This window comes from Typopeltis vanoorti, chromosome 24 (genome assembly GCF_054136105.1).
Source record: "Typopeltis vanoorti isolate ZY-2024b chromosome 24, IOZ_Tvanoo_1.0, whole genome shotgun sequence".
Taxonomy (NCBI): domain Eukaryota; kingdom Metazoa; phylum Arthropoda; class Arachnida; order Uropygi; family Thelyphonidae; genus Typopeltis; species Typopeltis vanoorti.
The window spans coordinates 29113893-29128493 of NC_143572.1; the positions used below are offsets into that span (position 1 = coordinate 29113893).

The 14601-nt window shown below is 35.6% G+C and overlaps 1 protein-coding gene across 1 annotated transcript in view; it reads right to left on the reverse strand.

The window, feature by feature from the left end:
- LOC150093056 (very long chain fatty acid elongase 7-like) overlaps positions 1-13298 on the reverse strand; it is a 44220-nt gene extending 30922 nt beyond the window's left edge. The window contains exons 1-2 of the mRNA XM_090414133.1: positions 13119-13298; positions 1353-1433 (exon numbers count right to left, since the gene is read on the reverse strand). Coding sequence (XP_090270259.1) covers positions 1353-1433; positions 13119-13298 — 261 coding nt within the window. The remainder of the gene's footprint in view (positions 1-1352; positions 1434-13118) is intronic.
- Between the last annotated feature and the right edge of the window lie 1303 nt (positions 13299-14601).

Here is a 14601-nt window from a genome sequence, read left to right on the forward strand (position 1 = left end):
CAGATATAAGTATAAACATGAGTAGTTTGCGAAGCTTGTCCCAGAAGGACTTCGGTCTTTTGGTGGAAGATCGATAATAATAATAATAATAAATTTCTGGTTTCAGAAAACAGTGATCTTAAAAGTTGTGTTTTAATTATTTCGAACTATCACCAATTTCACGAAAAATATTAAACTACGAAATTTATAATAATAATAATAATAATTTCGTTTTTACTTAAATGCGTTAAGGAAAAAAATCTTTATGAATTTAATTTAAAAAATATTCTAAATAAGTTTAATAATTTTAAAAAATTCTGTAGAAATAAAATGTTTCAGCATTTTTTGATCTTTTAGGAAAAGTATAAATTTTCAAAAAAAATTCATTTATGTCCGCTCAGTTAGCCTAGTAGCTGTACGCTTTACAACCATATGCCTGGGAAAGGAATGTCCTAGGATTCCCGTCAGCATCTTGAGAATCTTCCTCAGCCATAGCCAAGTTAGCTGGTCTTGGGCGTGGACAGTAGGGTTTTTCCCGTTTATCCTGGGGTTTTTCATCCCATAAAGCAGACAAACCGCCCTTGAGAACTCAACACTAGGGCTAACCACCTTATCCTGTGAAGAGTTTGAGGTCCGATGATTAATAAACCCTCGACACCGGAAGTAAAATACGTAACCGGAAACGCGCATGATATTAGTCAAGAATAATTTCCAATAAAGCAATTTAGTCAGTAATGATACAATTAAGGTGAAATATATTCTTTTCCTGTATGCTTTGCGACATAGATATAGTAGGGGATCTGAAAAGCTCGCTTTTTTTCCCCTTCATTTTAACTGCTTGTTTGATGTCAAAATGCAGTGGGTAACAGCAGAAATTTCCCCTTTAGTAAATGTCACCATTTAAACATATTTCCATGTATTGTGTCTCTTTCATCATACTGTAATTCTATGTGAGTCATTTTTATCTTGTTTCGCTATAAGGAATCCCATTATGTATGTTCACAATTTAAAACACGAATATATGTTTACAAATGCTTATAGTTATGCCACATTTTCTCCTATGTTTGAGGGATTTTTTTAAATAGCGTTTTTTTTTTGTCTTTTCGCATAATCTTCATTGATAAGGTTCAATGACGTTCAGCTCATTAATTCAAAAGTTCATAGCGACAGACACAAATAAACAAATTAAAGAAAACAAGAAAAACAAGCCATAATTCACAAAGGAAAAGCCCAAAATTTAAATAGATTAAAATTAAATCATTTAAATAGATAGGTTGTAAGCCTATCGTGGTAGTGATACATCTAAAAATATTAAAACGCCACTGAAACTACCATGTTTAGTTCTCGCACCAAGAATTACGTAAATATCTTACCTGAACTGCCTCGGGGTTATCGGAATAGTCAACTGGCTGGCATGAGAAACTATATTTCCCGAACCATCCGATGCGACCTCCCTAAAATGCAGAGAGAGAAGAAATGTAAGCTACCCAGTTCGATAATTTATCGAAGTAAACATGAATATTTGCTCGCATTGCAAACCTTGAAATGTGGTGATCACTGAACGTGAAGAAATTATAATGAAGAAAACTTCTAAGACCATTATTTATATTATTCACTGTGCACGCATTCCAATCTCACCTCGATAAACAGATATCCATTGATCACTACCATGGCAAAGTTATAAATGATCATCACTTTTCTGACTTCGTAAGGTTTCCTGTTTTCCATCCACTTGGGACCAAGCCATTTTACGAATAAAAGATATCCAGCCAATATGAGCAGAACGGGAGATTGTCCTTGCATAAGAGGCCAATTGGCGACGCGTGGATCTGACAAGATATGAAAAGAAAGTTAACCTGTTTGATGAAAAAAAGTATACATAGTTTTAAGGATTGCTGCTAGGATGTTAGGAAGGTGTGTTTATGTCAACACCATTATGGATATATTAACCATACTGGTGACACTAAATATAAAATATATGTACATGTAGAGGACTGTAAACATATAAATATATGTTAGAATATTTATATGTTTCATTATTTATATGTCACTACCTATAAATATATGTTAGAATGCATGCATGCAATTTAATTCATATTCAGCCTGTTCCTAAGAAGAGAGACAAGTCTTAGCTATCAAATTATCGTTTTGTGGTTTCTTCGTCAACATTCACCACTTTAGACATCTATTAACTATCAGTTCTTAACTCTTTGGAGAAAGACGGCAAAACTCAAGTGGTTATTCATGATATCTCTAAATTTCGAATGTGTTTGGAGTTGAGATTTACCAAGCTCCGAATTTGTGGTGTGTAACACATTATGTGACAGTGGGTGAATCTTTATCCACCAACTGTGCGACTGATGCTGCTTTATCCATCAACCTCAACCCTTACTCACTACTTTCTGTATATCGACGGCCTCCACTTGATTGTAATCTAATCCATAGTTTTTTAAGATCAGTATCACACACACACCTGTTCTTCATTTGACAAAGGTTGTACTCCATAATAAAGTTTCTAAAAGATTTGCTTTGTCCGCGCGGTTAGCCTAGTGGCTGTGCGCTTCGCAACCATATGCCTGGGGAAGGAGTGCCCTAGGTTCGATTCCCGTCGGTGACGTGAGGAGCTGAAGGATCTTCCTCAGCCATAGCCAAGTTAGCCAGTCTTGGGCGTGGACAGCAGGGTTTTTCCCCAGTTTATTCTGGGGTTTTTCATCCCGCAAAGCAGGCAAACTGGCCTTGAGAACTCAACACTACAGGACATAGGATACACCGGGGCGTAGGGCTGACCACCTTATCCTGTAAACGGAGTGAGGTCCGATGATCGATGGACCCTCGACACTGCAAGGTAAAAGAGGGTATAAGGAATGAGGAGGAAAGATTTGCTTCTACAATTGTAAAGTCTGTTATCCATACCATTGTTTAATTGGGTTCCGATAACGCTGTTGCCTTCAGTACTAACAAAGCTCTTGTTTTATTTATCACAAAAGAGAACCCTTTTTTTTCACGCAGTTACTTTTGCGCTATATCGAAAAACGTTAGATAGAGTGGAAATTTTTTTATATTTGGAATAATAACGCAAATCTCCAACTGACATGAACATGTTATTGTTATTATTATTGTTACATGACAACACCTCCATGGAGTCCAAGGACTCATCGCGGGAGGGCACTCTACTCTACTGCACTGAATACATCTCACCCTCTCCACTACTATTTAATTCTCCTACTAGCCATCACTATCATCAACGCCCATCATTGCCAAACAGTATTTTTTGTCTGTAAAGTGCGTGTGTTCTGAAGGCCGATTTTTCTGTGTGTGGGATGAAAAACTTCAGTTTCCGGGAGAAAAAAAAACCCGTACAAAACTCTGCACAAAAACCAATCTGTCCAATTACTGAATATTATACTGATATTCGGAATAGTTTTCCCTAAGTGATTACCAAAAGTGATCAGTTCTATTCATCGATCTCAAAGAAAAGTTTCAAGATGGCAGATATTCAAATCCAATGTTAGAATGCCTTCTTTCTTCTTAAGATTTTTTCCCTTCGCAGTATTAGTAAATACCGGAGATCAGAAACCTGTAGGTCTTTTAGAATTTTTGATTTTTTTTAAATGAAAAAAGGTGGAAGATAGTCTATTTCTATTTTTATAAAAACGATCTTTTATTTCAAAGGAAATGCGCATATCATGAATTTAACTCAGAAATATCATGCTGTGACGTTTGTGTTATTGTTACTGTGTATCAAAATAATGGACTAAATATTATTTACATTAAAATATCTTTTCTTTTTAGAAAAAAAAAAAAAAAACGTAACGACCCGACTAAAATGCTTTAGTATGTTTTTTATTACATAAAACTAAAATTTTTCAGCAAACTCTATGCAGAAACGATAAAATTATTCAATCTTATCAAAATAAACGTGGAAGCTTAAGTTTTTAAAAGAACTGGGCGATGGACTGAGTCCGTGACTCTTTATCTCGTCACCTGAATGAAGAAAATCTGTATGGATTGGATGTTATTGGGCTAAAAAGCTCTGGTCATGGCTGAGTAACGGCAATAGCCGAGCCTCAGTTAAAACTTCATTGGCTACAGCATTGCCATTTGTTACCCTGGAAGTCCTAAAAAGGACTGTAGAGGTCCTATCTATTCTTACCTCACCACCTCCGTTCACCCTCTCGATAAATATGGAAGCTGTCCTTGTTTTTACTTTTTCTATAATGTAAAACAAAATAATAATATGGTGTATTTATATATATGTATGCATTTATAAGAATATTTAAGTATTGACGTTAAAAATACTTTAAAAAATTTATAATCTAAACTTAGCAATATATTATAAATAAATTTGAAAATTTTTTTAATATTTTATACATTTTGATTAAATCCCAATAATAATTTTAAAAAATTGTAAATTATTTAATTGACAACAATATTGCCTCTATCTACAGTGAAATACATCGTTCGAAGATGGCACGTGCATGCAAATCGTAAGTCAATTATCCTATGTTAAATTTTCTAACTCTGGATGAAACAAATTGTCAGTAATGGTACTCACCTCCTTTGGCCAAGAACTGGTCGTATCTATCTGTCATCAACCTCCATAGTTCAGCCATATTTATGAATCGTCTATACACAAAGGGAATGAATTCAAACTAAGTATTTACAGCGATACAACAGAAAAAAATGATTAAACTGTTTCAATCATAAGAAACGCAATAATCAATCATGGAAAAAAAAAAAAGATGATACATTTGTATCAACTCATGCTCTATTTTTAAACGCCTACAGCTTACGGTTACACACAGATGTCATGAAACAAATGTTCGAATACATGCAAATTTAAATATTAAAATAAGTCATTACTAACTGCCAAAATTATCCAAAACCTTTAAGGATTGACAGCAATTTTGGGTATTTTCATCTAGACGTTCATCATGTGAAGTTTTTACTGGTGTATCAGGGTTAAAGGAGACACCTTGGCATATTCTGTTTCGAAAGGGAAAAAAAAAAAAAAAAAAAAAAAAAAAAAAAAATATATATATATATATATATATATATACAGTATATATATATATATATATATATATATATATATATGTGCACTCTCTGTCCAAAAAGAAACCGAACTTTTCGAAAATAGAAGAAACTAATGGCGCCACCTATTGTATTTTTTTGTTGTCGAAACCGGGACCCTTCATTAGTGTTGTGTCCACTATTTATGACATTTGTTTCATTAGAACCCGAGTTATAGTGTCAAAAGTGGCTTTGACAAACAGTCGGAAAATGAGTTTCAAACAAAGAGCTGCGATTGACTTTTGTATTAAGCTTGGTAAACGTTTTACCGAAACGCATCAAATACTTATCCCGTACTGACGTTTACGAGTGGTTTAAGCGATTTCATAGTGGTCCTGAGAAGCCTGAGGACGAGGAAAAGCCGGGCCGACCAAAAACTGGACTGAGCGAAGTTAGCATCCAAAAAGTGCGTGATTTCATCAAAGAAAACCAGAAATCGTCCGTGAGATTGATTGAAGATGAATTTGAGATTCCAAAATCAACTGTGCATAACATTTTGACCGAGAGTTTGGGCCTTCGCAAATTGAATTCCCCACAAGTTGACCGACGACCAAAAAATGTATCGAATTGAAGACTGCAAGGACCTCATTAAAACTGCTCGTAAGGACTCAAACTTCCTTGAAACGATCGTCAGTGATGACGAAACGTGGTGTTTTGAGTATGCGCCCGAAACAAATCCAGAGTGCTGAGTGGAGACCACCAGAAGAGGGGCATCCGAGAAAAAGTCGCTTGGAGAAGTCAAAAGTAAAGACAATGCCGATTTGTTTCTACGCTTCCAAAGGCATTATCCACAAAGAATTCGTTCCTCCTGGCCAAACGGTCAATGGTGAGTTTTATCTCAATGTTTTGAAGCGATTGACAGCGATAATTCGTCGCGTACCGCATGAATATCGTGACGGCCGATCGTTCGTCGGAACACACTGTCACCTTTGGCACTATAACTCGGCTTCTAATGAAACAAGTGGCATAAACAGTGATAGAATACTAATGAAGGTTGCCGCTTTCGACAATAAAAGTACAACATGTGGCGTCACTAGTTTCTTATATTTTTGAAATTGCATCAGAATAATGATGCAACTTGAATTTCTTCTGTTTTCCTATATTTTCTGGCATTAATGTGCTTCTAAAACGTGATTACCTAACTTAACTGCAATCTCATGCTACTATTGAGCCTCGTTCTATTTAATTTTACTTTTTCTCTCCAATTTTCAATTGTAAAATATACTTGGATTGGATGTTGTATTCCGCGAAATTTTAATTTATTGAAAGAAAGAAATCACTCCTCACTCCTGTAGTCAGTGCTTATTTTTTAAACATATTCCTTGAAATAACACATCAGCCATTAGAACAAACGTAATATTCCAGATTTGAAGTTATAAACTGATTCAACACCCAGCATATCTCTGAGAAAGCAGTCGGCTCTGCTGTTTTCAAAATCGTGGCTCAAGCCAGAAGGGCATCCACAATAAGCCCTTTATCGAACTCCGAAAGATCCTTAATTATTTTTTCCACTGCGATCAACACTACTGGCGATTACTGACCAGCAACATTCTTAAATAGTTGTCTAGAGCCTTTTCTTCAATCTGTGGTCCGCGGACCGGCATCGGTCCGGTGGACTACAAACTACCTAAAAATTGTAATTTTTATAACATTGGATTTAATGAATAAAATACTATCTACATTGGTTTGTTTCTGTCTTAGCCGTCAGCCGGTACGCGAAATATTTCTCCTATTTTCCACGGTCCGCTGGTGTAAAAAGATTGAAGAACGCTGGTCTAGAACACGTGACCAAGTATTTTGCATATAGGCTGCGTAAGTGACGTTTACCTACATCTGCATAAAGATTTCTAATTTTATGGCCAGTTATGCCAGGTCACCATGAAAAAAACTCTGCTGACTTATTATTTACAAAACTGCTAATGGTCTACCGCACCTCGCTGCTGCTTAGAAACGAACTTCGATCTCACATATTAACTGGAATGCTTATTTCTAAGCGATATCCAGTCACAATCATAATTTTGTAATGCCAAGAAGACAGGTGTTTTGAAATCAGATAGATGGGAAAAAAAAAAAAAAAACGTAATTTCTGATGAGAAAACTGGAAATTTAGTGTTCCCAAAACACTATTTTTTATCCGCAATGCATGGACCCATTTCAAGTTATCTTTGTTTTATATTCTTCCTACAAATGAAATATTAAGCCACTTGCAGGCAATTAGTGCTAAAGCAATATGTTTAAAAGCATAACGCTCAGAGCATGACGTGCAGTTTAGTGAGCAAGAGCACGCAATTAAGAGACATGACAGACTATGGGAATAAAAGATAGCCACGTGTTTTGATATTTGATTTTAAATGTCTGTAGTGCAGTGTGCGCTTGAAGAGATAAACTATGTTATCTCTACATCTAGAAAAGCAAGTTAAATTTAGGTAAGTTCTTATAAGACAATTTTGTGAACTCAATTCTCTCAGATGGGTGGTTATGTTTAATTGTTTTGCGTAATTTTGAACACTTTTTAAAAATAGATTATCTGGTTTCGAATAAATTTCCCATTTGGAGTTTTTTTTTACGTAATAATGGATTTCTGTAAAAATCAAAGGCTATGGTTGAGAACTTTTTACAGCACCGTTAAAAAAGTCGTCGAAATTTTTAAAATTGACGGGAGAAATTTTGTAAATGGAAAGAAGAAAAAATCTGAAAGGGTAGACTTTATAATTCACTGAATGCACAGATAAAGCATTTGGTAATCTTAAAAAAAGTGTCTGTACATAATAAAAAGGACGTCCATGATTACAACGTAGATCTCTGATTGTAGAAGGAAAAAGTAACTGGAAAAACAATGGATGCGTTATTTTCAATTTCAGTTATTGGCGGAGTCGCTGAGGTCTACGAGGGGGTGAAGAATTCTACCACCATCGTAAGTGAGTGGCTAACTTACCGTAAGCTGAATAATAACACACTCACAAAAAAAAAAGGTGTTTCGAGTCCTAGACATGATTCAAATCAATGTTTTTTTTTTCCTAATGAAGAAAAAAAAAAATTTAATGTGTACTTCGATATGTAATGTGTACTAATTCCACTTATCGCGTGGAATTAGTACACATTACATATCGAAGGAAAATTTTAGTTCATTCAGAAGTTAAATTAAAATAGCCAAAACATGATTTTTTTAAAAATAATAAAAATAAATAAAATAAGCATTAACAAACAAACAAATGACATAATAAAAATAAACAGGAAATATAAATAATTAGTTAAAATTAAACCTGAATTTATTTTTAGCATTTCGTTTAATTAGACGACAGTCGGCTATCGGAACTGCGCGACGGACAGTGCCGCATTACGCTAATAGCACGCATCTCACTATGACATGCATACGCTTGGCGCGTAGCAATATGACACTGTGGTAAACACAGTGCTGCTAGCGTCCTTCGCCTTCTTAAATGCTACAAGATGAATTTTTATTATTTTTTATACAAAATAAGAGAATTGTATAGGATCGTTGATGATAAAATTAAACATTACAAGCAAATATAAATAAATTAATAAATCTATTTATATATCGAGAAACGTTGGGGGTGCTGCAGTTCCTAGGTACCAATGCACGAGCCGCCCCTTCCTAGTATGTAACATAATGAGTTTCCGCTTTTGTGATATTTTCCACTTTAGCAGTAATAAATTAGTTTTTTCACAGCCATGCGAGACCTAACCTAAAAAATTCATCATAACCTACATTTGTGTGGCTGTTGGTTGCTTTTTTTTTTTTTTTTTACCCTGTCGACTGTAGTCGCTTTCCTAAGCCCTCTGACGTCCCACCTTATGTTTCTACAGAGAAATCAAATTACACAAGCAAACATGAAAGGTTATTTTCACTTTGGGATAAAACAATAACAACAAAAAAACAATTCATGTCGCCAGAAATCCTACCTCACTACTTTACATCCAGAAAAAAATGCGCTGTTTTCCCTTAAAAAATAATCGCCTGCGTTTTACATAATTAGATCAGCTCTGCTGACACCATGATGGATACGCAATGTCATTTTTCAAAGTCATGGAAATATAAGATGATTTAATGTTAAACCCTCTTTTTTAAGTGGGAATGTTCTTTTAATATTTATTTTTATTAATTCGGGCTTTAATTCAGTTTAAGAAAACGCTGCATAACCATCTTCGTATTTATAATCTAGGAATTTTTCTAGAAAGTTCGTAAAATTTCTTCATTATTTTTGCTTCAACTTTCAAGAAACTGTCTATCATTTTTTTTTAAATGTTAAGAACCAACTATCTGCGATCTAAATTTAATTGAAAACTCGCAAACATGAGAAGGATGCATTTATGAAAATATGGAGAACTGGATGAAAATTGAAGCGGCGATGCGCCTTTATTAAACTCACTAATACAAAACACAAGAATAATTTTCCCATACGAATAGCTTTAACAGAAAGCGTACTACTCTACAGAGGTTATTCTCTGTGGCATAAAAAATAACAAAGTTCCCATTATGCTTAAAAAAGGAAATATTTAGTTATTTCGAGCAGTTTATTTTTCGTATAATTATGATAGGAAAAAGAATGAACAATTTAAATACATGAAAAAGCGATAAATTGCTAGCTTCAGAATATATTCGCAAACTAATTTTTTTTTTCACTTTTATGCAAGCTTACAAACAGCATTCAACTTCAACTAAAGGTCACTCTAGTAGTAATTATTATTTTCATAAAGAAAAAAAATGGAAAAAAGACTGTTTGCGTAATGTTTGGCTAACAGAAAAATTAAAAGGTTAAAGGGTAAAGGTCATTGCTAATTGATAATTAATTATCCTTCATATATATTAAGGAAAGCTCAAACAATTAATATATACCTGATGAAAAAAGTACAACTAATAATAATAAATTGTATGTATGTATATATATATATACAGGGTGTTCGGGATAAATTTGACATATTTATAATTAATTATATTTTTCCGTAAGTTACATGTATTAACACACACTTCTCTTCATTTAAAAGTTTGGACCCTTCTTCATTCATATACAAGATGTCAGAAAGGATGGATAGCTGGACCCCACCTGAATCGTGGAAGAGAATAACTTGTATCATGATGATTCGTGCCAGCCATCAAAATAAGGATATTACGACTGCTGCCCAATGCTCCCTGAATACAGTAAAAACAATCAGGCATGAACTAGAGACTTGCAATGGTGACTACGAGGATGTAGCAAGAAGAAAGATCCCTAGCAGACGATCTGATTGCGTTCGTACAGCAGAATTCCTCGCAAATCTGCAGGAACAGGTGTTGAAGAACCCTGGCATTGGAATTCGGGCTTTGTTCGTGGAGTTGCTAACTGTAGCCAAGCCCCGGATAACAAGGGTGGCCAATGGTAGGCCGTATGTATGGCAGCAGGATTCGGCCCCTTGCCACACCTCTGGGAAAAGTCAAAAATGGTTGTCTGAAAATTTCTACGACTTCACCAGTCCAAATGTTTGGCCTCCAAACTCCCCAGACCATAACCCCATGGATTATTTTGTATGGGGCGCAGTTGAAAAAGACACCAATCGCACTTCCAGTAATACAAAAGCCCAGTTAATGGATAAAATTAAAACAGTTTTTGCGGCCCTTCCCAGGGAGACTGTAGCATCAGCTTGTTCGAGGTTCCGAAGCAGAGTTGAAGCTGTGATCGATGCTAATGGTGGTTATTTTGAGTAAATCTTGTTGATAGTATTGTAATTAACTCTGCCTGTAATGTTTTTTTGTCAATTCATTAAATTTAATAGATACAAAGAAGATTTTCTTTTTCCTTACGAAACTGTCAAATTTATCCCGAACACCCTGTATATATATATATATATATATATATATAAATCAGTCGGTATAGACGAAGCCCTTTGGTCGGAAAGACCTGAGTTCGATTCCCGTCCATGACGTGAGGGACCTTTATTTGGTCTCTTTCGACTAAAGGTCTCATACGGAGGTGGAGGGTTTTCGTCCCTCAGAACAAGTAAACGGGCTTTGTGAACATACACTTCTACAGACAAAAAATACCTCTCCACACAACGTCTGGCTCTGTGACAAGGTGGTTGGAATTGCGCGTGTTCAAATGAAGATCTCGGTAAGTTCAAATGAGAGTTCCAGAATACATTTCTAGAAAAGCTATTCAGCACAGAAATCCTCTTCTAAGAATAAAATGTCTCATACTTGTAGCTTTTTAATTATGCAAGGTGTGGCTATTAAATAACGAGTCCGGTTGTAAACATGTGGTTTATTATTACAACTGTACAACTTAATTGTTACCCCCTTTTACATACTCCCTTCCTCTAGCTATACACCGTTGCATACGAATTTTCCATTGTTGGAAGCAGTGCTGCAAGTCATCAGGTGTCGTCTGTTCAGTAGCGCTGCCGTTTTCTCCTTTACCTCATCCACTGACTGAAAATGGGTGCCCTTCAATGCGGATTTCAACTTTGGAAAAAGGTAAAAGTCGCATGGAGCTAAGTCCGGTGAGTAAGGTGGATGGTCCGACACTGAGATCTTCTTAGCCATATACTGCTTTACAGACAGTGGACTGGAGAGTTGTTCTGAATGAGAATCCAAGCGTTATTCTCCCACAGATAGGGTCTCTTCTTCCTCACTTGTTCTCTCAGCTTGGCCAGAACCTCAAGGTAATAATGTTGGTTAACTGTCTGATACTCATTCAACCATTACCACACCATTTATATCAAAATCAAAACACCTCCTGTAACAGTTTCGAACACTCGGTCGGCGATTTCTTCAATTTCGCAAGGAATTTGAGATTAATGCACTGCTCGAGTTTAACATCAGACATTATTCCGGCAAAGCGACATCACACGTGTTTCTTTTATAACTGCCTACAGACTAACTACGAGCGACAGCGAACAATGCTTATCTCAACTGCTTCTAGAACCTTCAAGGTCATTCACAGCCCAAGCGCATCCCACTGCTACGAGTGCACGATTCACAGCGCACCTTGTATCATTATTTAATAGCCACACGTCGTATATTTTAATACGAATATTGAATGAAAACATAAATATAGGAACACCAATTTAAAACTTGGTACCTACAGATAATATAGTATCTAACATCAGAAAATATTTAAAAAAAAATAACGCCAAGTTGTTTATCAGAGACAGATGTAGATTTTCTATGGGCAGTTATTATCACGAAGAACAAAAACTGGATCATGAAGATTAAACAACTTTTTTTCTGTTATTTTGTGGTTGGTATACATTGCTGGCAGTATTTTTAGTAATAGAAGAAACAACAGAAGAATTGGGAACAAGAACAATCCGTTTTCAGGACAAATAGGAATCGTAAGGACCAAAAGTTTACTTTACGATGAGAAATAATGGGAATGTAATAATGATATGCATTTAAGTATTGTGACTAGACGAGAAAAAGATATATGATAAGTGATAAAAAAAAACTGTTCAAAACGTTACAATTATATGGTCTAAATGAGACATTCTACAAATTCATACTAACCTATGTTTAAGTTGTACAGTTATACTAGAAGAATGTACCGGACAATGGTTTGATGTAAAATCGTCAGATAACTGATGTTGCGCCCGTGCTGCCTTTCAGCTCTGGTGGGTAAGGCACGTCTGATCACTCTGGCTGACGCGAAATGTTGGTTATAGAGGAAGTCCTCGAAGAACTTCCTCTATGGATCGACCGATGTGTGAAGGGAGGGGAGGCATCGTACATTAAAATTAATGAATGCATGCGCTGTGCTGCTGTAGCTGTGTCACTATAAAATTGTTTAGCATATGTCGATACCTCTCAGTAGTAGCTAAGCAGGTCCCAGAACCCGATTGGCGAATGTCCTTAAAGAAGAATGGTCCAATGATAAAAGAAGCTGTAAACACTTACTAGACAGTAACTTTGGGTGAATGCAAAGGAATTTGTTGGATTGCATATTGGTTTAGTGTAACTCGAAGAAGGAATCTTGAAGTGCATGTCAGAGTCCACTTTCAAAGTCCTGTGGGCGCAACTCCTGTGTCTGTTATCTTGAATGATAGAAATGCAGAAGCTTCCGTATTTTCCTGACAATTGTATAAGGTACACCCATGTGTCTTGATACATAATGTGCACCACAAGAACCAGCACTGTTATTTGTGGCCTGCTTCACAACGGCAGTAGCAACTTCATTCACTTGTGAACTGATGGGTTTGCGACATCTGCCAGGTGTAACCTCCAATGATCCTGTTTCATCAAAACGAGTAGTCATTCGTCGCAGAGCACATGGAGATGTGGATCTCATCGACATTTGTTCAGGCGACGTCGCGCAGATTGGGGTAAGGTTAGTGTCATTAGTGTGGACGGTATTGACAACCAAAATGAAGGTAAAAATCCCGTTTTCAAGTTTCTAAACCCTCCTGGCACTTGCTTGGTTGCCTGATGTGCAAATTTCATGCATCTGGTGTTTACAACGCCCCCCCCCTCCCCTGTTGTGCAGAATTTTGGAACTGCTTTTTTATTCTCAAATATCGCTTCCCCATGAAGCACAATCTTAACATTTAGATCACTGGACGACGCTCCACAAGGCCTTAAACTGAGCACTTTAATATCGATTACCACGTACACATATGACTCAAATTATTAAAAACAAATGAATCCACAAAAACTCTTCAGGACTTCTTAAATATAATTGCCTGCTTTAACAAGTTTCTTATGAAATGCAGCAATAAAAAAAAGGGAACAAAATGGTCAAAAATGCAGAACAAGCTTTACATTTAATTCAATTCTAATACTTTAAAAGTTCAACACTTAATCATAATGATATTTACATAAATTTAAATGATTTATTCTTCATCACTGTAACCGTAACGCTTGGCTAATTATAAAAGTACATTTAATTATTTCTTTAATGAAAAATATGCATCTTTTTTTTCCCTACAGACGGAGCTGCACGAGCATGTGCTGTTTTTTAGGAATCAAGACCATCTTTTATCTTTATTCATCTAATTTGTTTTCGCTGAGAATAGAACGTTTGTGACGTCAACAACTCGCGGAATTCGTAACACGTGGCTGTATCTAATGTGATGTAACTTGATGACATCAGTGTGAATGAGCACTGCTCTCATTTGAAAATGTAGGTCTTTGGTGAATCTCTTAAATCGCATTTAACAGTAAAAGCGAGGCAATATGATTCAGAACGTAAAGATGAATTTTAAGAAATAAATTCCCCATAGTTTGCAAGTAAGAAAGGTAGTAAGTAGTTATACAACATAATATTTAAGTTAATCAATCAGTTTATTTTCTCATGTTTTTAAAGACAAATAACAGTGTATATAAACTATAAAAATCAAAGGATATCGTTCTCTGTTAAATTGGTATTCATCCTCACATTTTTCTGCTAAATATTAAAAAAAAAATCTTTTTTCAAGAGATTACAAAGATTTCTTTTTCCTATGAGTTACCGGAGTTTTTCATCACAGAAGACAACTGAACAGAAAATGAAATAAATGCGGCTCATAGATATAACAGATAGGTTATGTCTCCTTATTACTACCAAAAAAAAGTTATATATA